We start from the raw sequence: 25,679 nt of genomic DNA on the forward strand, positions 1-25,679 counted from the left end.
CCAGTCCTGGCTCTTGAACTCAGGGCCTGAGCCTAGTCTGGCTTCCTTTTGCTCAGGTTAGCACTCTACCACTTGAGCCACAGCACCACTTCTGGCTTTTTCTGTTCATGTGGTACTGGGGAATTGAACCCAGCGCTTCATGCATGCTAGGCAAACACTCTACTACCAGGACACATTCCCAGCCCTAAATGTAATTATTTTTTAAGATTAAATAATTTTATGAGGCTTTGGGGGGGGGGGAAACCTTTCTAGTATTTGATTAAATAATGTTCTCCAATGATCTGGTAAGGTATCATTAAATCCTTCAATGATCTGGTAAGGTATCATTAAATCTGAGGTGAAAACAGGCTACAGATTAATAAATACAGCTTTAGTGAATGGCATACAGCTCAGTGGTAAAGCGGACATTTAGCATGTCTGAGGCACTCAGATATGTTCAATACTAGTATTAAAAAATAACAACAAGGGGCTGGGAATGTGGCCTAGTGGTAGAGTGCTTGCCTAGCATGCATGAAGCCCTGGGTTTGATTTCTCAGCACCACATAAACAGAAAAAGCCAGAAGTGGCACTGTGGTTCAAGTGGCAGAGTGCTAGCCTTGAGCAAAAAGAAGCCAGGGTCAATACTCAGGCCCTGAGTTCAAGCCCCAGTACTGATAAAACAAAAACCAAAAACACTTCCTCCACTAAAAATATTAAAGAAATAAAACACCTCTGTTTCACTATAAAAATAATGAGTTTTTTTGTTGTTATTGGTGGTGTTTGTTTTTTGTCTTTTTAGAGGGTATAAGGGTGAGGAAACTGAAATGGAGGGAGGGTAAACGAATGCAGTCATAGTACCCAATGTACACTATGTGAAAAATAAACTATGCAACTTGAGGGCAGAGACAGAAGGAGGAAACTGGGGAAAGTGAAGGAAGGGGTGACAATGGCCAAGAAGAACTACTCTTTACCCGATTTATGGAATTGTAACCCTTCTGTTCTACATTGTCATGATAACCATAAAATTATTATATTTATTTTAAAAAATAGCCAAAGTACCTTTCAGAATAGGGGAAAAAAGTATTAGAAGCAAGATGCCACAACTGGAGACCCTGAATTCACATCCCAGCACTGAAAACAACAACAACAAAAAACCCACAACCAGATAAGGTAAGCCAGTGGCTCAGGCCTATAATCCTAGCTACTCAAGAGATATGAGGATTGTGGTACAAAAAGCCAACCAGGTCAGGAAAGACCATGAGACTCTTATTTCCAATTAAGCACCAAAAAGAATCAGAGGTAGAGCTGTGGCTCAAAATGTTCAAGGACTGTGGCCCGGGTCCTGAATTCAAGCCCCAGGAATGGGACAAACAAATAAATAGGAAGGATAAAAAGACCCAGGTACAGTGAGACAAGCCTGTAATCCTAGCTCTTTGGGAGGCAGAAATCAGGGGATTCACAGAGCTTGTTTTGCTTTTCATTTGAAATGTACCCTGCCTACTTTATTTTTGCTGAATACTCTTTGATCACCTTTTAATTCCAACTCATACTACAAAGCAATAAGTATTTCATATCCCTTTCTACACTTATGATCCTATTGTCATTAATTTGTCTCCTTGGCTTACATTTTTGCAGGGCTGTTTACACTGAGGTCCATGGAGCAGTGTTTAGGGAGTATTATTCCACAGGGTGCAACATGAATATAATGTTCAATAACACTATGACCTTTGTCATAAGCTAGATACTATGGCTTATCATAATCTCATAAGGTGCTGTCACTGCTTTACAGATGAAGAAACTAAAACTAAGAGTGTTAAGTGGGCCACATGTTAGCAAATGGCACATCCTGAGTTCAAACCACTAGGCAATAATCATATGTGCTGTAGTGTTCTTGCCTGTTATTTCTCCACTTTGCAAATCCTTTCCTGTCAATGCCCAATTCTAGTTCCACTTTGTCTCTAAAGCATTTATCATCCATTCACTCAGTGTCTCCCTTCTTTCTTTCTCTGACTGTTCATCTCCTAAGTCTCAACTACATCAACTAAGGAAAAAAGATATTGCTTTCTTTGTATGATCATGTTTCAGTGTTCCCAGAAGTATGTGTTATTACTCCAAACCGAGTATTTTCTTCTCCTTCAGTTCTTAATGTTGGACTTGTCTTAACTAGATAGCTTAATAAATATTTGCTAATTGGTTGGCTCTATAAATAATCTAGTCAAAAAGCTACAGACAAAAAAGCATCTCATACATGTCACGTCCTGCCTCCTGTCCCCACTGCCCACCTCAGTGAGTCAACACCTTTGCCAGCTTTGAAAATCTCTGTCACAGGGCTGGGGGTATGGCCTAGTGGCAAGAGTGCTTGTCTTGTATACATGAGGCCCTGGGTTCAATTCCCCAGCACCACATATACAGAAAATGGCCAGAAGTGGCGCTGTGGCTCAAGTGGCAGAGTGCTAGCCTTGAGCAAAAAGAAGCCAGGGACAGTGCTCAGGCCCTGAGTCCAAGCCCCAGGACTGGCCAAAAAAAAAAAAAAAATCTCTGTCACATCATTTAAGATGTAATTTACTAACACATAAATAACCACAAAATATGTATTGCTCTTGACTCAGTATTTCTACTGGGGACACAAACTAAAGAAACAATCCAAAGAAAGAGGAGGAAAAAAGCAGCAAATAAGATAATACAGTCCTACTTATAAAAATAAAGAATAAACAAAGTAGATATTCAGTAATAGAGATGTCAACTCAATAGCCTGCTTCAAAATTTAAAATTTTAATTACAGAGGTCTGAGTATCAAGAGCTTAAAATAAAATTATCTATGTAATTACTGAGGCCATAAAAATGGTAGATGTGAACACAAAGAGTCAAAACAACCCAAAAAACCCAACATGATTTATAACAGTAGTAGATCTATGAACAAAATAAAATACTTTTTATCTTAAAAGAAATGTTGAATGAGTAATACTTTATAAAAATACTAATCCCTGGCTGGGGATATGGCCTAGTGGCAAGAGTGCCTGCCTCATATACATGAGGCCCTGGGTTCGATTCCCCAGCACCACATATACAGAAAATGGCCAGAAGTGGCGCTGTGGCTCAAGTGGCAGAGTGCTAGCCTTGAGCAAAAAGAAGCCAGGGACAGTGCTCAGGCCCTGAGTCCAAGCCCCAGGACTGGCAAAAACAAAAACAAAAACAAAAATACTAATCCCTGAGATCATGTGCTCTTTTAAATAGAGTAAGATCTGAAATACCAGCTAGGTAAAGCATGTGCTATCAAAAAGCTCCCCATAGCAGTACAATTTTCAACTTATACATTTACTAATAACATTTAGTAGGCAATGTGAAATTAAAATAATAGGTAGCAAGATGGGTGTGGTGGCACTTGAGATAATACAGAAGAATCCTGCATTCAAGGTGAGTCTGGACTACATTAGTTATATCATCTCAAAACTTTAAAAAAAAAAAAAAGGTAGGAGGTAAGACATAAATATTTTGCAAGCCAGGCACTGTTGGCTCATGACTGTAATCCTAGCTACTCAGGAGGCTGAGATCTGAGGGTCATGGTTTAAAGCCAGCCTGAGCAGAAAAGTCCCTGTGAGACTTTTATCTCCAATTAACTACTCAAACACCAAAAGTAGTACTATGGTTCAAAGTGGTTGAGTGCTAGCCTTGAGCAAAAGAGCTCAGGGATAGAGCTCGGGCTCTGAGTTCAAGCCCCCACAACCAACAAAAAATTTAAAAAATAATTCTATAATCTTAGTAGATAACTTACTTTCCAGAAAAAATTATGTTTCAAGTTTTTAAAATACATTCATCGCAAGCAATACAAAGCTATAAAGGGTATATAATTTAACCTAAGAAATAAATGTTGAGTTTAATATGAGACCTCTTCAAAGCAAATGAAGTTTAAAGTAGAGCAATAATGCTTATAATCTACAACTGTTGCTTTAGCGTTACATAACATCCTAACAATAAAAAAATCGACTCTTTTCATTGATTTATAATTTCTTACATCAAAAACGTATTTTCTTATTACCTTACCCTTGCTAATAGTCCAGATTCTGCAACAGCCTGCTCTTCTGGGACTGCCATGGGCTTACTCTGCTCAGTTGTGAAGGGCTGCTCAGCTCCATTTTTATAGTGGTTTGATAAAGCTATCTTTGGTTCTAACCACTCGATTGTCGTTCCTGATGAAGTAAGAGAAAACTTGCGCTGAAACTTGCTCATAATCTGGAAAGTTCAGCAGATGCAGATTTTATTAAACAATTTTGTTTTGAGCCTACAAGACTAAAAGCAATTCAACCCGTACCTGAAAGACTGCCACTGAATCTCATTAGCATAAGCTCCATGATTGGGTATTTTACTGCAGAGCAACTGGCAACTTGAAATGAGATACTATTTAAGAGAAATCAACTCTGAATAGGTCTGAACTTATTTCTTGGCCATGTTTGAATCATGAAGTGTATTCCCAATCAGGTGATTTGCTGTGCTCTCTGAATAAATTGTGCCTTCTAGTAACCAACAGGTATGCATTAGGCTTTGAAGGTAACAACTACAAGAGGGGTCTCAGGCTGTCAGGCTGTAATTTGTGCCAAATTGGGATTATAATTCTATAAACAATCAAAATAACTCATTGGATCTAATTTTAAAATTGCTCCAAACATCTTTCCTTCATTTCAAGCATAAAAACACCACCTAACTTTTTTTTTTTTTTGGCCAGTCCTGGGCCTTGGACTTAGGGCCTGAGCATTGTCCCTGGCTTCTTTTTGCTCAAGGCTAGCACTCAGCCACTTGAGCCACAGCGCCAATTCTGGCCGTTTTCTGTATATGTGGTGTTGGGGAATTGAACCCAGGGCCTCATGTATATGAGGCAAGTACTCTTGCCACTAGGCCATATCCCCAGCCCACCACCTAACTTTTTAAACTGAAAAACTTTTCTACTGAATAAATAATAGCTGACCTAGTGAAAGACAGTGGTCACATAGAGACCTGTCATCTTCTCAGTTAATGACTCAAAGGTCTCTTGTTACCTCAACTAGTTTAACAAAGTGGATTCTATGCCTAATCAATAATGGAAATGTTCCATTTGATTTCAGAGGCTGATCTAGGTTTCAGAGAAGCTAGGTTAGTCAGTGCTAGTATAAGGGATACTCAACTGTGACAGGTAGAAACTTATAAATAGGAATTCACTCAGTCTATAACAAAGCTGTAGATTTCAGCACAAGACTCAATTATGAAGTCCCCACTAGGCTACCAAAACTACCTTGCCTTACTCCTCAAACCTTGCTCCTCTTGGCAGTTAGGGAGATACAAGATTAGAGGAATGCCCTGGATAAGTTCCTGGGGGGCTGTTTATAAATTCCAAAGAAATGAAAACACATTGCTTTTACCCTAATGTATTTTTTTGTTTGTTTGTTCATTTTTTGCCAGTCCTGCTGCTTGAATTCAGGGCCTGAGTATTGTCCCTGGCTTCTTTTTGCTCAAGGCTAGCACTCTACCATTTGAGCCACAGTGTCACTTCTGGCTTTTTCTATATAAGTGGTGCTGAGGAATTGAACCCAAGGCTTCATGTATACAAGACAAGCACTCTACCACTAGGCTATATTCCCAGCCCTCTACCCTAATATATTTTATTTTTTGCCAGCCCTGGGGCATAAACTCAGGGTATGAGCACTGTCCTTGAGCTCTTTTTGCTCAAAGATAGCACTCTACCACTTGAGGCACAGTGCCACTTTCAGCTTTTTCTGTGTATGTGGTACCAAGGAATCAAAACCAGGGCTTCAAGCATGCTAGGCAAGCACTCTACCACTAGGCCAAACCCCCTAAAATATATATTTTTAATATCTATACCCATATTTCCTTACTTTTAAAAATAAAATGCATGTGGGCACTGATTAAAAGACTCATTTTTATTGGGCACCAGTGCAGGCCTAGACACTGAGGAGGTGAAAGATCAAGATTCTGAGGCCGGCTCAGGCAAAGGTAGCAATACCCTACCTCTAAAGCAAAATACAAAGGCTAGGTGCTGATGGCTCATGCCATCATGCCATCAGCACCAGTTAGTAATCCTAACTACTCAGGAGGCTAAGATCTGAAAATCACAGGTTGAAGCCCGTCTTGGCAGGAAAATCTGTGAGACTCTTATCTCTAATTAGCCACCAAAAGAGGAGCTGTGGCTCGTGGTAGAGCACTAGCCATAAGCACAAAAGCTCAAGGACAGTACCCGAGCCCTGAATTCAAGTACCAAAACAGGCACGGAAAAATAAAAGGACTAAGAATGTAGCTCAGATGGTACAGGATTTCCTATTAAATGACAGGCCCTAGGTTAAATTGTTGAACTGGGGGGGAAAAGATCCATTTTAACAGATCATTCAGTGGACTGGAAACTCTCAAAAATTGTATCAGATTAATTGTATCAGTTGGTCTCAGGATCCTTCTAAACAAAGGGATACCACTGAGTCTTTAGACAACATATATTAAGATAAGACCTTACAAGTCTGATATGATGACACATCCCTCTATTGCTAGCACTGGGAAGCTGAGATAGGATGATCATGAGCTTGAGAAAGCATGGGCTACATTCTAACAACCTACCTCAAAAATATAAAGTTCTTATGGAACTAAACATTTGAATGTAGGTGTCGTTTTTGTAGTCATCACAAATTTCAGTTGGAATGAATTATGTTTCACTTTCAAGTGACACTTCTATTCTCAAGTGATTTAAAAGTAAATTTTGAGCTGGAGGGGGTGTATCAAGTGACAGAATGCTTGCCTGTCAAGCATTAGGGGCTGGGTTTAAAGCTCAGTACCATTAAGCCAGGTGCCAGTGGCTAACTCCTGTTATCCTAGCTACCCAAGAGTCTGAAATCTGAGGGTCAGGGTTCAAAAGTCAGCCTGGGCAAGAAAGTCCATGGCTTCTAACCACTTAAGTATCCAAAAAGCCTTAGGTGGGACTATGGCTCAAGTGGTACAGTGTGCTAGCCTTGAGCACAAATGCTCAGGGGCAGTGCACAGGGCCCCGAGTTCAAGCCCCAGGACCAGAACACACACAAAAAAAGAGGTCTACAGGCATAACTTGGAAAAGATGGCAATTAATTCCCCAAAATATCACAAACCTGTGATCCAAAAATTAGGGATGCTGTTAGAACTGTTAAACACTTAAATCTATATTACACAAATCTATATTACACATACTCTCTTAATTATGAAGCTAAGAGAAATAAGACTATATTATTAGTTTAAGCCACACAAATCAAATTTCTACAGATTTTTTAAAAAGGTGTAGGCTGGACGTGATGGTCAAGCCTGTAATCTTAGCTACTTAGCAGATGGAGATAATAGGAAAAAGGTCTGAGGCCATCACAGCAAAAAAAAAAAAAAAAGCCCAGGAGATGCCATCACTATCAATGGCTGAGAATGGTGAAAAAGCACCTGTTATGCCAGCAACAAAAGGAAGCACAAATAGGGGAACCACAGTCAAGACCAGAGTAGGAGGCATAAAGGAAGACCCTATCTCAAAAATTACTGGTGCAAAATTGAGCTGGTAGAACAGCTCAAGAAGTAGAGTGCCTGCTTAACATGTTTGAGGCTCTGAATCCAAATTCCAATACATCTAAAACAAACCAAAGCTATTAGATCCTATCATAAAAATAACTGGCATAGGGGCTGGGAATATGGCTTAGCAGTAGAGTGCTTGCCTTGCAAGCATGAAGCCCTGGGTTAAATTCCTCAGCACCACATAAACAGAAAAAGCCGGAACTGGCACTATGGCTCAAATGGTAAGAGTTCTAGCCTTGAGCAAAAAGAAGCCAGGGACAGTGCTCAGGCCCTGAGTCCAATCCCCAGGACTGGCAAAAATAAAAACAAAACAAAACAAAAAAATCGCATAAAACAGAGCTAGAGGCACAATTGAATAGTGTCATGCCAGCCTAGCACACAAGTGGCCCTGACACCAGTGGTCCTGAGTTCTAATCCCTAGTACTACCAAAAACAAAAAGCATAGAATTAAATCAAGTAATTTATTGAGCATTTTAAAAATTTATTTTTTTACTGTCAAACTGATGTACAGAGAGGTTACAGTTTCATACCTTAGGCATTGGATATATTTCTTGTACTGTTTGTTAGCTCCTTTGTTGAGCATTTAATCTAGTATCTGGCACTGTGCTACTACATATACTTTAAAAAAAAGTAGCATAGGCTGGAAATAAACTGCTTCATTTCCTTCACATAATTAGTATTAACTGGAATTAACTCAAATTTCTTATTATCTAACATTCAATAAGAAATAGTTAAGTAAGCCAAAGTATAGGACCTCCAGGGAAAATAATGCAGGCAATAAAAATTATGTTTATTGAAAGCATATTTTAAAGTAATTTTTTATAAGTTTAAATACATTTGTTTATTTGTTTTATTTTTGTTGCCAGTCCTGGGGCATGGACTCAGGGCCTGAGCACTGTCCCTGGCTTCTTTTTGCTCAAGGCTAGCACTCTACCTCTTGAGCCACAGCGTCACTTCCGGCTTTTTTCTATATATGTGGTGCTGAGGAATCGAACCCAGGGCTTCATGTATATGAGGCGAGCACTTTACCACTAGGACCATATTCCCAGACCCAGAAAGCATATTTTTAAAAAGCACATAATTTGGAAAATGTTCTTGATATTAAGTTTAAAATGTATGTTATAGAAAAAGCAACAGCAGCTCACATTTACAATCCTTGCTCATTAGGAAGCAGAGATTGGTTCAAGGCCAACACAGGCAAAAAGTTTGTGAGACTTATTCAACAGTTATGTGTGGTGAAACATGCCCGTTAGTTATCCCAGATAATAAAGAGGAAGATGTAAACTGAAGGATCATAGGCCAGCCCAGGCTAGGCAAAAAAGAACAAAAAGCAAGACTCTGTGGCAAAAAGTACCAGAGCAGCGAGGGGGGAATAAGGGAGAATGATGCAAGAGGTGTCAGATTAAGGTACATTTTATGTATATATGGACAAGTCAAAATGAAAGCCCCTTGGTACTGTGAATTATGTTCATTAAAAATGTGGAAGAAGGGCTTGGAATGTGACTTAGTGGTACAGTGGTACAGTGCTTGCCTAGTGCATAAAGCCCTGGGTTCAATTACTCAGTACCACATAAAGAGAAAAGGTGAGAAGTGGTGCTGTGGCTGATGTGGTAGGGCACTACCCTTAAAAGAAGCTCAGGGACAGTGCTCAGGCCCTGAGTTCAAGCCCCAGGACTGGAAAAAAAAAAAAAGGAAGAAAAAAAGGGCAGAAGTAGTTCAGTAGTACAACACCTATCTACTAAGTGCAAAGTCCTGAGTTCAAATCCAAGTACTGAAAACGAATTATAAATTTACATGTTTTCTAAAAATAAGATAAGTAATAATATATTACTAGTGGTGATTTCTGCTGAATAGGCAATTAATTTTTTTGCTTCTTCTTTCAACTATGTAGAAGTTTTGGCGGTTTCTAAATTTTGTAGAATGAGTATGTTACTTTATAACTGAAGAAAATTTATAGGACTACTTAACAATTTCTACAAGATACCAATCATGTTCACAACTCAAATGTAGGCTTTTATGTCTTTTTCAAATAGCTTCTTGCCAAGCTTTCACTCCCAAACCAACTTCTCTTCATAGTTTCTCTTTTCTTCACATAGTTCTCTTTTCTTTTCTTTTCTTTTTTTTTTTGGCCAGTCCTAGGCCGTGAACTCAGGGCCTGAGCACTGTCCCTGGCTTCTTTTGCTTCAAGGCTAGCACTCTGCAACTTGAGCCACAGTGCTACTTCTGGCCATTTTCAGTATATGTGGTGCTGAGGAATCGAACCCAGGGCCTCACGAATACGAGGCAAGCACTCTTGCCACTAGGCCATATTCCCAGCCCCCATAGTTCTCTTTTCTTCACATAGTTCTCTTTTCTTCACATCATGTTCCAGGCTTTTTCCTATCAGAATTATTTGTTCAACCATCTATTCTCAAATATTGCTTTGCTCCTATTGTTAGAGGAGTACTTTACTTAATTTTTACAGTTACTAAATCCAAGTTTCTTTACTAATTGGACTATGAGTTCTTGAAGGGTTTATGGACAACTTACTTGCCTGTTTAATAGCGTCCTTATCTTTACAAGTGCCATTAAAAATAATTTGTTGGGCTGGGAATATGGTCTAGTTGTAAGATTGCTTCCCTTGTATACATGAAGCCCAGGGTTTGATTCCCCTGCACCACATACATAGAAAATGGCCAGAAGTGGTGCTATGGCTCAAGTGGTAGAGTGCTAGCCGTGAGCAAAAATGAAGCCAGGGACAGTGCTCAGGCCCTGAGTTCAAGGCCCATGACTGGCAATAAATAAATAAATAAATAAATAAATAAATAAATAAATAAATAAATGCACTTTTTTCCAACAAATTAGTACCCTAACACACCACCCATATATATTATTTTTCTAACTGAAAACTGATATGGGTGCATATATATATATAAATGAAGACCTCAATGTTTCTTCTTTGGCCAACTGGATAGATAGATGGAAGGAGATACCATCAACTTTTTTTTTTTTTTTTTTTTTGGCCAGTCCTGGGCCTTGGACTCAGGGCCTGAGCACTGTCCCTGGCTTCTTCCCGCTCAAGGCTAGCACTCTGCCACTTGAGCCACAGCGCCGCTTCTGGCCGTTTTCTGTATATGTGGTGCTGGGGAATCGAACCTAGGGCCTCGTGTATCCAAGGCAGGCACTCTTGCCACTAGGCTATATCCCCAGCCCACCATCAACTTTTAACAGAAATACAAAAGCTGGGAGTTTGAGTTCAATTTTTGACATTTTGAGTTTGAGTTTTCTAAATATGTATTCAACAATTAAGTGAGTCTTGATCAACATTTCTAATATGTGTATATATATATTCAGTTGCCATTTTAGCCATATTCACTTGATGAGTCATTTTTAGGACATATTTGGCTTATACTAGAGTCATTTTAGATTATCAGTTAGGAAAAACTTATATACTATTATGGTGATAACTAAAAAACAAGAGGTTCATTTGCTGGGTTTCTTTACTCCTCTCACCTTTTTAAAAAATTTCCCAGAGTTGGAATAACACACGCAATTCTTTTCAGGTTTTCACCCTTAATGTTAAGTCCTACCTTTCATCTAAAACTTACCTGAAGGCAAGGAGCCCTTCTGATGCGATGCGTGCTGTAACTGGAGAATATGAAAGCAGTCATTTAAGCAGTTCATAGTTGCCATGGACGTCGCTTTGAGCATTAAGAGATCCTGGTCCAAGGAACTTAGAAGGCCAGAAGCAGGAAGACATTCAATCCGCCTAATTAAGTCTCTCTGTTGTCCTTCAGCATGAGACATCATCTAGAAAAGAGTTCAATGGATCTCACTCTTAATGTATGTATAATATCTATCTACATATTCAGTTGCTGCTTGTAATCATCAGTCACTTTATGAACAGTCTAAGGACATATTTATTTGGTTTAGAAGTCTATTTTAACTTTTCTAGACTATTTTCACTATGTATTTAATGATGCCTAGTAAGTGAACAAGAGTGTAATCTTTTTTCCTTTGGAATTGACAAAGATCAAAAATTTTCATTAACAGCAAAAATGTGTACAAGTTATCAGAACAAATCTTCCAAGACATCTTTAACAGCAATACCAAATAGTTCACTCCTTGTCAGGCTTAATGTAAACTAACACCGAGAACATGTCTTATTTGCTTCCTCTTCCCTAACCTAGCTTCTGGTCCTGTTAACTTGGCCAGATAAATCTGAGCCCTTCAGGTTAAAAGAGAGTCGACTTTCAGTTAGAAGCTCTGTCTACTTTTCCTATTTTTTTCTTTTTCCTTTTTTTTTTTTCAATTAACATTTTGAAGTTTCATTTAAATTCTCAGCATTATTTGAACCACTGAAGTCTTACAAAAATGCTTCCCAATATTTAAATTTGTTGTAGTCATTCTCAGGGACCTTAATGACTTTGATTATCCTTAAGGCTTGAATCATGGCACTATTCTTGCCAGCTTTATCTAAATCTCGGCATACACACATTTAGGTAAGCAGATTCACTGGCTGGCTTTCTGTCTACTTTTTCTAATGGAGTCAGTGACTAACAATGATTGATGAGTATATGCAAATGTTTAGATTGCCCATTCTTTGGAAACTAGCTTATTTCTTTATTTTTTTCTAAATTAATATACTTCATTATTATATAAGTGATACATAGAGGGATTACAATTACATGAGTCAGGTAATAAGTACATTCCCTTTCGTACCATGTCTTCTGTTCCCTCCCTCTCTTCCTCTCATCTCCACCCATGAGTTGTATAGTTAGTTCACTTTCAGTGTTCAGTGAACTCCACTGTTGCACTTTTTCACCCTTTTCCTCTCTAGGTCTGTACACTCTCCACACTCTTCTCTTGAATATACCTACATAAAGATGACAGAATCATCAAGAAGCAAAAATTTTTAAAGCAAGAAACCTCTTGTTTCCATACCTTAAGAGTTCATTTTGATATATATTATTTTATGTAAATATGGAGAAGCATATAGGCATTGCACCTTTGTGTTTCTTTCCTAAGTATCCTCTTGTGGTCTCACCATGTGTGTCTAGAATCCTGTATAATTTATCATATCCTAATGTATTTTAGATCTAATTTCTGCATATCAGAGAGAACATATGCTGTTTGTCTCTCTGAACTTGGCTTACCTTACTTAATATGATTTGTTCTAGTTTAATCTATTTCCCTGAAAATGACATTATTTATTCTTTCTAATGGCTGGGGTAAAATTCCATTATGTATGGGTACTACATTTTTTGGATCCACTCATCTACTGGAGGGCATCTGGGCTGTTTCCCTATTTTGAATAGTGCAGCAATGAACGGATGAATGGATGTGCAAATGTCTTTGTCACGTCCTGGCTCATGATGTTCAGGTAGATGCCTAAGAATGGTATGGTTTAGTTTTCTGAGGAACTCCAGGCTGCTGCCCATTGTGGTTATACTAGTTTACATTCCCACCAACAGTGCAGTAGGGTTCCATTTTCCCCACATCCATGCCAACATTTCAAATTCACAACGTTCGCCAATCTAACTGGGGTGAGATGGAAACTCCGAGTTGTTTTGATTTGCATTTCCTTATGGCCAGGGATGATGAGCCTTTCCTCCTGTGTTTCTCTGCCATTTCTGCCTCTTCTTCTCACAAGTCTCCCCTTGGCTCCCTTGCCCATTTAGTAATTGGTGTATTAGCTTTGGGAGGGGCTTGGAAACTAGCTCCTTCTCACAGAAATGACAATGTATATACTCTTTAGCTTTCAGAGGCTCTTTTCCAGATAATTTTTTTTTGCCTGTCTTGGAGCTTGAACTCTGGGCCTGGGCGCTGTCCCTGAGCTCTTCAGCCAAGGCTAGTGCTCTACAACTTGACCCACAGAGCCACTTAAGGTTTTCTGGTGGTTAACTGGAGATAAGAGTCTCACAGACTTTCCTTTGTGGGCTGGCTTTGAACTGGGATCCTCAGATCTCAGCCTCCCAAGTAACTAGAATTACAGGTATGACCACCAGTACCTGGGTTCCAGGTAATTTTTTAAATGCCACACTCAAAGGTTGATTTTTTTCTTTATTTCTGTGGTTCTCGAGATCAAAGTCAGGGCCTAATTCATGCTAAGAGAGTTCTCTACTACTTACACGTCTAGCTCTCAGCTGTTTTTTTTTTTTTTTTCTGGCCAATCCTGGGCCTTGGACTCAGGGCCTGAGCACTGTCCCTGGCTTCTTCCCGCTCAAGGCTAGCACTCTGCCACCTGAGCCACAGCGCCCCTTCTGGCCGTTTTCCATATATGTGGTGCTGGGGAATCGAACCGAGAGCTTCATGTGTAGGAGGCAAGCGCTCTTGCCACTAGGCCATATTCCCAGCCCTCTCAGGTGGTTTTTAATATAGTTTAACACAGGTTACTAAAAGAGATACAAAAGCATCCTACCAAGTAAACCGGATATATCATACATGAAACAATCACTGAAAACACATACCTAAGGGTAAGGATCAAAAAAGGCTCTAAATAAAGGCTCAAAAAAAAAAAAAAGGCTCTAAATATAAAGTATGAGCAGGGTGGCTCATGCTTGTAATCCTAACTCATTGAGAGGCTAAAATCAGGAGGATTCCAGTTTGAGGCCACGCAAGATCCCATCCCAACCAACTGCTGGGCACAGTAGTTTATGTCTGTCATTCCAGCTATATGGCAGGAAACATAAATAGGAAGATCAGGGTCCAAGCTATCCAAGCTAGCATAAAAACAAGACTTTCTCTAACAATCCAAACATATAAATGGGTACAATCACTCTGGAATATAGCTTAGAAAATATGTTAGAGCTAAATAAATGTAATTCACAATCCAAAAGTCATTCTCAACTATATTAACCAACAGATATAAACCCAAAGCCTATCAACATTAGAACAGACAAAAATTATGCATATTTATGCAGCATTTATTATGTAGCAATGAAAAGAAAGGAACAGTTACATTCAACATCCAAAATAAATATCAAATACTTAATATGAATAAAAAGAATCCATATGACAGGAGTACATATTATGGTTTTAGAATTATCAAAATGGTTTCAGAAATATCAAAAGTAGGTAAAATGAATCCATAGTGTTATTTACTTGTCTTTGGGTAGTACTGGAGTTTGAATTCAGGAACTTACACTTGCTCCAGCCATGTGTATTAAAAAAGCAAGGAAGGATAGTGTGACTGAGAGGCATGGAAAAGTTTTCTTGTTGCCCTGGTAATACTTAATTTTTTGATCCAGAAAGTATTCACATGGCAATTACATCACAAGGCACACTCAGATTTGTGTACTCAGACAAAGGTTTAACAGAGGGGGAAAAAAAAAAAACACTTCACCTATTCCTGATGTAAAAAAATCGGAAGTCACATATTTACCTTGAAAGAGAACAGTGTCCCTGTATAAATGGCTAGTATACTTGCTAGTACTGATGTTAGAAAAGCTCTAAGAAACTCAAGACTGTTGGCTACAAAAAATAATAGATGAACTTCCAAATGCAGTTACAGTACAAATGTTAAAATCTGGCAATGACTCTAACACAAACAAATTAGTTATTATACATTTAGGAAGAAGTGGAAAAGCAATTTGGTAACCGTTTCTTAACACCATAAAACCACCTCTTTAAGAGGGAAAAATCTTCTAAGGAGGCTTAGATCCTTGAAGGTTCACAGCCTGCTCAGGCAGGCAAATCTGTGAGATTCTTATCTCCAGTTAACCAGCAAAAAGCCAAAGTAGAGGTGTGGCTTGAGTGGTAGAGCACCAGCCTTGAGCAAAAAAGCCAAACAAGAGCCCAATGCCCTGTTCCAGTACCATCTCTCTCTTACCTGAGTTTTGTTATTACAAATGGCAAATAGCAGTACATCACTCAAGTGGCATCTGGTTTGTATGAAAACCAGACTAGAGCCATGACTGCAATCATTTATGTGTTTAGTGCTTGGATCACTTACTAGATGGGTCTTTTTAGCTACACTTAGGTCAAGGTATAATACTTTGAATGAAGCATGCTATAAACAATGGAGTAAACAAAAAGATAATAACAGCAAGCAGTAAATACTAAAGCAGGTCACTTAAATTGGGACATTCTACTTTACCAACTTGTTTGGTATGAGCTAAAAGGAGGCACAGGGCTGCAGCTGAGGCCTACTATGTCCTCCATGCTTGGTGGTTACCAGTGTTAAAAAAGAATCTATCTGGGAGGGGGGGTGTGGAGATATGGTAGGGCACTTAGCTAGCATGGTCAATGCCCTGGGTTAATCCCTAGCCCAAGGAAGAAGATAGCTTCTCCAAGTATTTAGGCTAAGAAGAATTTATAACTCTTAAAACTTTTATTTGCCAGGAACTGGTGACTACTGCCTATGATACTAGCTACTCAGGAGACTGTGATGTGGCAGAAAAGTTAGCCCAGGCAGGAAAGTTTATGAAATTCTTACCTCCAATTAACAACCAAAAAAGCTGGAAGTAGAATTGTGGTTCAAGTGGTAAAGTGCCAGCCTTGAGCAAAAAAGTTCAGAGATAGTACTCAGGCCCTTAGTTCAAGCCCCAGGACCAGCACAAACAAACAAAAACAAAAAGAATATTCTTTTAACTTGTTTATTCTATATTACCTTTTACTTTTTTTTTTTTTGGCCAGTTCTAGGCTGTGAACTCAGGGCCTGAGCACTGTCCCTGGCTTCTTTTTTGCTCAAGGCTAGCACTCTGCCACTTGAGCCACAGCGCCACTTCTGGCCATTTTCTGTATATGTGGTGCTGAGGAATCAAACCCAGGGCCTCATGTATACGAGGCAAGCACTCTTGCCACTAGGCCATATTCCCAGCTCCCTACCTTTTACTTTTTTATTCCCTAATGTTTTTGGAACAATGATAGTTGGTTTTTTTCTGGCTTATTTTTATGTTGTCATTTCTGTCATTTTCTTCTTTCTTGTAATGGCAGGGATTATGCTTAATACTACAAGTTTAAGTGGGTGCTTCGCCAGAGATACACCCCCAGTCCAGCTGAGAGAAGCTGTGCTTCCAGCCATTACCTAGTTAGTTCCACTTGAACTAGTAGGGGAGAGGGCTGGGAATCTGGCTTAGTAGGTAGAGTGTTTGCCAAGCATGCATGAAGCCCCGGGTTCAATTCCTCAGTACTACATGAACAGAAAAAGCCAGGAGCGGCACTGTGGCTCAAGTGATAGAGTGCTAGCCTTCAGCAAAAGAAGCTTAGGGACAGTGCTCAGGCTCTGAGTTCGAGCCCCAGGACTGGCAAAAAAAGAAAAAGTAGAGGAGAATGATGAAAGGAATGACACTGAAGGCTGGGAATATGGCCTAGTGGTAAAGTGCTCGCCTTGTGTACATGAAGCCCTGGGTTCGATTCCTCAGCACCACATATATAGAAAAAAAAAGCTGGAAGTGGTGCTGTGGTTCCAGTGGTAGAGTGCTAGCCTTGAGCAAAAAGACGCCAGAGACAGTGCTCAGGCCCTGAGTTCAAGCCCCAGGACTGACAGAAAAACAAACAAGCAAAAAAAAAAAAAAAAAAAAAAGAAAAAAGAAAGAAAAGAAAGGAATGACACTGATCAAGAAGCATTGTACTTATTGACTTCGGGAATTTGAAACCCCTCAATACCACTACTTGGTATTGGTATTTACTCCAACAACAGCAGATTGAAGTAATACACCAGTTGTGCACACTTCACCACTACACAACAAATCAATATCCCAGGGCATACTGTTAAGAAAAGGGAGCTTACTAAAAAAGCCTTCATCCTAAGGGATGCATAAATCTTAACAGATACACAAGAAACATGGAAAAATCATGACAGCAACATGTCCATTCCTGGTTAAATAGTTAGAGTGATAGGAAATCTCTAGTAACTGATTCCAAAGGTAACACAGTAGATAAAATGCCAAAGAACCCAACTGATATTTTTATAATAAAAAGAAATCAGTGGATACAAACAGCAAAATAAATTAAGAAAGAATGCATTAGTGGGAAAGTAAACTAGTACAATTACTCTGGACAACAATCTAGAGGCTCCTTGAAAAATTAAACATAGATCTTCCCCATGACACAGCCATACCACTCCTGGGCATCTATCCATAATAGCATAAGCCAGAATACTGTAAAGACACTTGCATATCCATGTTCACTGCTGTACGATACACAATAGCCACGTTCTGGAAACAGCCCAGATGCCCTACAACAGATTAGTGGATCCAAAAGAAGGGGTACCTATACAAAGTAAAATTTTACACAGCCACTAGAAAGAATATTATGTCATTTGCAAGGAGATGGATGGACCTAGAACAAATCATGCTAAGTGAGGTAAGCCAAGCTCAGAGAGACAAAGGGCTCATATTTTCTCTCATATGTGGAAGCTAGACCTAAAACACATTGGGACATGATAAATTATACCAGGAATCAAGTCATTCACACACAGTGAGACCAAAGGAGGATACTATTGGGTGAGAAACACAAAGACTCAATGGCTATGTGCATCCGATCATATAAAACAATTATTTATCAGCAAGGCCCTGGTGACTCATGCCTGTTACCCTAGCTATTCAGGAGACTCTTGAACAAAAGGAGTTTAGGGACACAGCAGCTAGGCCCAGAGTTCAAGCACGGGGAGTAGGAGGGAAAAAAAAAAAAAGCTGCACCAATAGACTAAATGAAACAGAACTGGGAAAGCCTCAGATGGCACAAAATATAGTTAAAACATTTTTGTGACAAAACTGAGAAAGATACTTTTTTCTTTTTTTTTCTTTCTTTGCATTTTAACTTGATTTCAATTCATACTTACTTCTCTGACTTCCACAAGATGGTCTGGAGGTAAGTGAGTTCTTTTACTCACTGACTGCAGTTTGGAATGTCCAACATTAAAAAAAGAAATGGCGTTTTGACTTGGTCTTCTCTGGGATATGGGCGAATTACCACTAGATGCAAGTGAGAAGCTTCGAGACTTCAGAGGAGGATTATTCTGTGAGACAAAGAAAATCATTCCATTATGCTTTTTAAAAATACTATTGCTCCCTCCAAACTACCACACACTTAAGGTTTAAATATGTACAATTCTGAAAATCAATCTCAAAATTTACTAAAGAGGGCTGGGAATATGGCCTAGTGGCAAGAGTGCTTGCCTCCTACACATGAAGCTCTCGGTTCGATACCCCAGCACCACATATATGGAAAATGGCCAGAAGGGGCACTGTGGCTCAGGTGGCAGAGTGCTAGCCTGGAGTGGGAAGAAGCCAGGGACAGTGCTCAGGCCCTGAGTCCAAGGCCCAGGACTGGCCAAAAAAAAAAATTTACTAAAGACCACTTCTGAAGATAAAAGTTATTGGAAACGTTAACATTTTACCTATCCCATAATAAACTAAAATTTTATTTAGAAAACTGACTTCCAGCTTTGCTTCTCAAAGAAAATTTTTATATTTTACCAAGTATATCAGAATAACTAAATAGTTCTAATTTTCAGGTTTTTAAACTAACATAACCAAATTTGGCAATATGCAATATGATTTATCTCCTAATAAAATATGCAAATATCTTTTGATAATGATTAAAAAGTAATGAGCATTCCTAAAATGGCTGATGAAAATACGTAAGTGAACTTTATATAATATAAATATATAAACATAAAAAAGTAATGAGTGTCAGCTTTCCTAAAGACTACCCTACATAACTCAACTGAAATTTTTGCTTTTGTTTGGTTTTCTTTTTTCTTTTTCTTTTTTTTTTTTTTTTTTTTTTGCCAGTCTTGGGGCTTGGACTCAGGGCCTGAGCACTGTCCCTGGCCTCTTTGCTCAAGGCTAGCACTCTGCCACTTGAGCCACAGCGCCACTTCTGGCCATTTTCTATATATGTGGTGCTGAGGAAGTGAACTCAGGGCTTCATGTATATGAGGCAAACTCTCTTGCCACTAGGCCATATTCTCAGCCCTTCTTTTTTTTTTTTTTTTTTTTTTTTTTGGCCAGTACTGGAGCTTGGACCTGAGCACTGTCTCTGGCTTCTTTTTTTGCTCAAGGCTAGCATTCTGCCACTTGAGCCACAGCGCCACTTCTGGCTGTTTTCTGTATATGTGGTGCTGGGGAATTAAACCCAGGGCTTCATGTATACGAGGTAAGTACTCTTGCCACTAGACCATATCCCCAGCCCCGGTTTTCTTTTATATAGAATCATGCTACGCAGCTCAGGCTGGCCTGAGTCCAAGTTTCCTGTGCCCCAGCCTATCATGTGCTATGATTACAGTTGTGCACAAACACACCTAACTCTACAGTGTAACTTTCAGAAATTACTAGCTGGAGCAAAACATGACAGAAAATGAAACAAAAAAAAAGTATCACTTAAGTATGGAATCCTTTACATATGCCATTCACATATTATTTTTTTACAAATCTCTAACTTCAGAATGTAAGTACTAAAACTTTTTCTCACTTTAAATTACACACACATCATTCATCAAAGAAGAAACATACATTTTGACCAAAAGCACATGAAATGATGTTATTAGTCATTAAGGAAATGAGATAAAAACCATAGTAGGAATTCATTTCCTACCCACTATAATAACTATATATTTTGATGGATATATATGTATATATACGTACACATGTATATGTATATAAAGTATTATATATATGAATAATATCAGCAGATATTGACAAGATGTGAAGAAACTAGAACTAATAAATTTTCAGAAAAAATGTACAGTTCTGGGCATCAGTGGCTCATGCCTGTAATCCTGGCTACTCAAAGGGCTGAGATCTGAGGACCATGGTTTGAAGCAAGCCCAAACAGGAAAGTCCTTGAGATGCTTTTTAAATTTTTTGCTGGTCCTGGGCTTGCACTCAGGACCTGAGTGCTGTCCCTGAGCCTCTTTGTGCTCAAGGCTAGCACTCTACCACTTGAGCCACTGCACTACTTTTGGCTTTTTCTGAGTAGTTTATTGGAGATAAGAGTCTCACAGGGACTTTTTATCTGGGTTTTTATCTTTGAATGTGATCCTCAGATCTCAGTCTCTTGAGTAGCTAGGATTACCACCTTGGTAGCTAGGACTACCACTGAGTAGCTAGGATTAGCATGAACCACCAGTGTCCAGCTTCCTTGAGACTTTTATCTCCAGTTAACTACCAGAAAACTGGAAGTGATGGTGTGGCTCAAAGTGATAGAGTGCTAGCTCTGAGCAGAGAAGCTCAGGGACAGAGCCCAAGCCCTGAATTTAATCCCTATAACCACCAACAACAAAAGTATAATAGCTTATCACTTCTTTAAACAGTTGAATAGAGAATTATCATATGACTCAGCAATTAATTCCATTCTTAAATATACACTCTAAAAAACTGAAAACATGCTGGGAATATGGCCTAGTGGTAAAGTGCTCGTCTCATTACATGAGGCCCTGGGTTCGATTCCTCAGCACCACATATATATAAAAAGCCAGAAGTGGCACTGTGGCTCAAGTGGTAGAGTGCTAGCCTTGAGCAAAAAGAAGCCAGGGACAGTGCTCAGGCTCTGAGTTCAAGCCCCAGGACTGGCAAAAAAACAAAACAAGACAAAAACTGAAAACATGCTGGGCATTGGTAGCTTATGCCTGTTATCTTAGTCTACTCAGGAGACTGAGAACTGAGGATCATGGTTCAAAGCCAGCCTGGGCAGGAAAAGTCTATGAGACTCGTATCTCCAATTAAACAACAAAAACCTTAAGTGGCACTGTGGCTCAAGTGGTAGAACACTAGCCTTGAGCTGAAGAGCTCAGGGAGAGTGCCCAGGCCCAGAGTTCAAGTCCTACAACAGAGTTAAAAAAAAAAAAAAGAAACCACAGGTTCACCCAAAATATTGAACAAAAAGGTTCATATTAGCTTTATGTAAAATGGAGCTGTCGCTGGTAGTTGATACCTATAAGCCTAGCTACTCAGGAGGCTGAGATCTGAGGATCACAGTTCAAATTCAGCTGGGACCGGAACGCTCATGAGGCTCTTATGTAAGCTCCAATTAACCACCAACCAGAAGAAAGCTGGCAGTGGAGTTGTGGCTCAAGCGGCAGAGTGCTAGCCTTGAGGGGAAAAAAAGCTTAGAAACAAAGCCCAGGCCCTCAGTTCAAGCCCTAGGACTGGCACGCATGCGCGCACGCACACACGTGTACACACACAAAGCAGGGTGTGGTAATATACATCTGCAATCCCAGCTTTCAGGAGGCTATAGGAGGAGGATCACAAGTGTGAGGCCAGCCTACGTTATATGGCAAATCCTATCTTAAAACATCAAATATATTTAACAAAAGGAAAACTAAAGAAAAAGAAGTACTGTTACATGCAGCAATGTGGATAAACCTGGACAACATTATGTGATAAAAGCCAGACACAATAAATCAGAATCCCAGAACATTGTGATGATTTCATTGATATAAACAAATCTATGAAAACAGTAAGTAGTTAGGTATGGCAGATTGGTTTTTTTTTTTTTTTTTTTTTTTGGCCAGTCCTGGGGCTTGGACTCAGGGCCTGAGCACTGTCCCTGGCTTCTTTTTGCTCAAGGCTAGCACTCTGCCACTTGAGCCACAGCGCCACTTCTGGCAATTTTCTGTATACATGGTGCTGGGGAATCGAACCCAGGGCCTCATGTATATGAGGCAGGCACTCTTGCCACTAGGCCATATCCCCAGCCCAGGTATGGCAGATTGGTGTTTGCCAAAGCTTGGACAGGAGAGAATAAGGATTAAGTTACAGCTATTGGGTACAAGCTTTTACAGTAATGAAATAGCCCAGAATTATATGGTTGAGATGGCTGAATAACTGTGTTAATATACTAAAACCAAGGGATTCTAAATTTGAGATGTGGGGGCTGGGAATATGGCCTAGTGGCAAGAGTGCTTGCCTCATATACATAAGGTCCTGGGTTTTGAGGCACCATCTGGTACCCCAACTTGCTCTGCACCTGCATTTGCTTCAGCTGCTCCTGCAGCTGAGTCTGTCTCAGCAGGTGCTGCTGTAAAGCCTCCTTCTCTGAGTTCACGGCCTAGGACTGGCCCCCCCCAAAAAAATAATAAACAAATAAATAAATAAATTTGAGATGTGTATTTTCTGCAAGTATTATTTCACTTAAAAATATAAAAAAATCCTCTCCCCATTTGATGCATTAATATCATATACAAATCCACATACCTTTCCAATAGCTTCAGTATGATGTTGTGTACATATCTGAAGTCTGCTAACCCAATGTTGTCGCTCTTTAGCATCTGTGGCTGATAAAAACAACACACAAGTTATTTACTTTCATCTTTAAGAAATAAAATTAACTGTCTATACAATGAAGGACAGATGACTGAAAAGTAAGGAATGGTCCCACTGTTCCTACAGCAAATGTCTTTATGAGGAGGGAGGTTTAAAAAAGAGGAGAAAGGACAGACCTTGTTAATGAACACCAGGGATCATGTGGAAATTTCATAAGAGGGATGCATTACACGTAGCAGGTGAGGTCACATGTCTTAAATTTCTCATAATAATATGCTCTTATATGAAGAAACAACTTTATTTTTGCTGATCCTGGAGCTTGAATTCTGGGCCTGGATGCTGTTCCTGAGTATTTGTGCTCAAGGTTAGGGATCTACCACTTGAGCTATAGCTCCACTTCTGGCTTTTTCTGTGATTCACTGGAGGTTCTATAGCTCCACTTCTGGCTTTTTCTGTGATTCACTGGAGGTTAAGTGTTTCATAGTCTTTCCTGCCCAGGCCGGCTTCAAATCACGATCTCAGATCTCAGCCTCCTGAGTAGTTAAGTTTACAGGTGTGAGCCACTGGGGCCCAGCCACTTTATTCTTATTAAGAGCATGATATATCATTAACACTTTCAGAACATAGCAGCATGGTCATTAGGATAACTATTATACTTTATGTGCATTTACTAAATAAAAGGCACAAACTGGGGCTGGGAATATGGCCTAGTGGTAAAGTGCTTGCCTCATATACATGAAGCCCTGGGTTCAATTCCTCAGCACCACATATATAGAAAAAGCCAGAAGTGGCGCTGTGGCTCAAGTGGTAGAGTGCTAGCCTTGAGCAAAAAGAAGCCAGGGACAGTGCTCAGGCCCTGAGTTCAAGGCCCAGGACTGGAAAAAAACAAAGAAAGTATTAAAGAAGTCTGTATTTTAGAGCTGAGCACAGGCACACGTCAAAACAATAGCCTCTGTAAATAACTCCACCTCCAAAATAACAGCAAAAAGCAAGGGTTGGAGATATGTTGCAAGTGGTAGAGCATCAGAAGAGTAGGCAAGGGCAAGGTCCTTAGCTCAAACCCTACTACCACATGCAAAAAATAGTCTTAATCTTTAACTTGTTACTGTCCTACTTGAAAAAAGTTTATTAAGATAGACGCCATAAATTTTCAGCACAGGTTTGAGATTTAGATTGTTGTATCTACATCTCCAAGGACAGTAGTTTCTTTCCCCCAATCCAAATAAAGCAAGTCCAAGCATAGCAGCTTTTCAAGGGAGAAAGAAAATCACAGATGGATTGCCAGCTCCCAGCCACACCTCTGAGTTTGTACTGTTCCCCACTCGCAGCATTCACGGTGAAGGTGTGCGAGTCTTCATCACTGGGTGATATCACAGCGCCAGCAAGCTGCAAGGTGCCTCTGGGTTTCTGATTTCTAGACTGTTCATTCACAAAGTACTCCAACAGCCCAGCCTCATTATTCAAAACAAAAAATCTGTAATGAAAAGAAAGTTTTGATTTTTTTAAAAACATTTTCCCCAGCAAAGCAAACATCAATCATTTAGAAATTAGGAGTACTTATTAAAAGTAAAATTCAAAAACATAAGCCTTGGAAAACTATGCTAAATATCTTAGCAATAAAAATTACTGAACCAGAATGGGCTTCATCAAGAACACAACAAATGGTCAGGGAATATGGCCTAGTGGTAGAGTGCTTGCCTCATATACATAAAGCTCTAGGTTTGATTCCTCAGCACCACATAATAGAAAAGGCCAGAAGTGGCGCTGTGGCTCAAGGGGTAGAGTGCTAGCCTTCAGCAAAAAGAAGCCAGGGACAGTGCTCAGGCCCTGAGTCCAAGCCCAAGGACTGGCAAACACACACACATTGGGGTTTGTAGCTCCCCCCCCCCGACCCCCACCCCCCCGCGCTCCCCTGACCTGCGGGAGAGATGGAAGGCAAGCCCCAACCGGATGAGCCAAGAAAGGAAAGGGTCGGCAGGCTGCCCGCACCCAGCCCTCTCTCACCAGAGAACAATCAGACGGCCTGGGAGTCAAGTCAGTGCAAGATCTCCTTTATTGGGGAACTACGTGCCACTAATATAAGGCGCAGGAGCCAATCAGGTCTAAGATCGGCAGGAAGGGTAGGGGTGAGCTGTCCATCAAGGGCAGAAGAGCCGGGGGCATCACAGCCCACAGAACTGCCTCCAGGTTATAACCAAAGACACTTGTAGCAGCTGCACGTGTTGTTAAGCGCCACCATCTTAGCCACATGTGGCCCCAAAACCGAGAAACAGGCAAGGCCAGCTAGTTGACTTCCAGGTGTGCCCCCCCCCCCAACACACACACATCAAATGCTAGTGAGGATATGAGGACATCCGTATGGAGGCTCCTCCCAAAACTAAATATAGACCTACCTGATAACCTCATCATACCACTATGTATCTAAAGGAGTGAAAATCAATGGACAAGAAATATTCCTGTACACTCCTGTATGGAGGCTCCTCCCAAAACTAAATATAGACCTACCTGATAACCTCATCATACCACTATGTATCTAAAGGAGTGAAAATCAATGGACAAGAAATATTCCTGTACACTCCTGTTTATTACAGTGCTATTCACAACAGCCAAATGGTAAGAATCAAAGTACCGAACAACAGATGAATAAAGATGATATAGATACATACACAATACACACATCATAGAATATTACACAGTCATAAAGAAAACTGAAATGTTGGGGCTGGGGATAAGGCCTAGTGGCAAGAGTGTTTCCCTTGTATACATGAAGCCCTGGGTTCAATACCCCAGCACCATACATACAGAAAACAGCCAGAAGTGGCGCTGTGGCTCAAGGGGTAGAGTGCTAACCTTGAGCAAAAAGAAGCCAGGGACAGTGCTCAGGCCCTGAGTCCAAGGCCCAGGACTGGCAAAAAAAAAAAAGAAAAAGAAAAAGAAAAGAAAACTGAA

General features: G+C 40.0%; 1 protein-coding gene, 1 long non-coding RNA gene and 1 other non-coding gene across 3 annotated transcripts in view; 1 reads left to right on the forward strand and 2 right to left on the reverse strand.

Moving 5' to 3' along the window:
• Osbpl11 (oxysterol binding protein like 11) overlaps positions 1–25,679 on the reverse strand; it is a 65,762-nt gene that overhangs the window by 19,211 nt on the left and 20,872 nt on the right. The window contains exons 3-7 of the mRNA XM_048346808.1: positions 24,029–24,204; positions 22,662–22,741; positions 18,302–18,478; positions 11,124–11,325; positions 4,021–4,166 (exon numbers count right to left, since the gene is read on the reverse strand). Of these exons, the coding sequence (XP_048202765.1) occupies positions 4,021–4,166; positions 11,124–11,325; positions 18,302–18,478; positions 22,662–22,741; positions 24,029–24,204 (781 nt within the window). The remainder of the gene's footprint in view (positions 1–4,020; positions 4,167–11,123; positions 11,326–18,301; positions 18,479–22,661; positions 22,742–24,028; positions 24,205–25,679) is intronic.
• On the reverse strand, positions 11,911–12,041 carry LOC125352100. The gene has a single exon (XR_007211105.1). It is a non-coding gene; the product is annotated as a small nucleolar RNA SNORA33 (small nucleolar RNA).
• Positions 21,729–22,702, forward strand: LOC125351799. The gene is made up of 3 exons (XR_007211020.1): positions 21,729–21,936; positions 22,168–22,334; positions 22,570–22,702. It is a non-coding gene; the product is annotated as an uncharacterized LOC125351799 (long non-coding RNA).

This window comes from Perognathus longimembris, chromosome 5, assembly GCF_023159225.1.
Source record: "Perognathus longimembris pacificus isolate PPM17 chromosome 5, ASM2315922v1, whole genome shotgun sequence".
Classification (NCBI taxonomy): domain Eukaryota; kingdom Metazoa; phylum Chordata; class Mammalia; order Rodentia; family Heteromyidae; genus Perognathus; species Perognathus longimembris.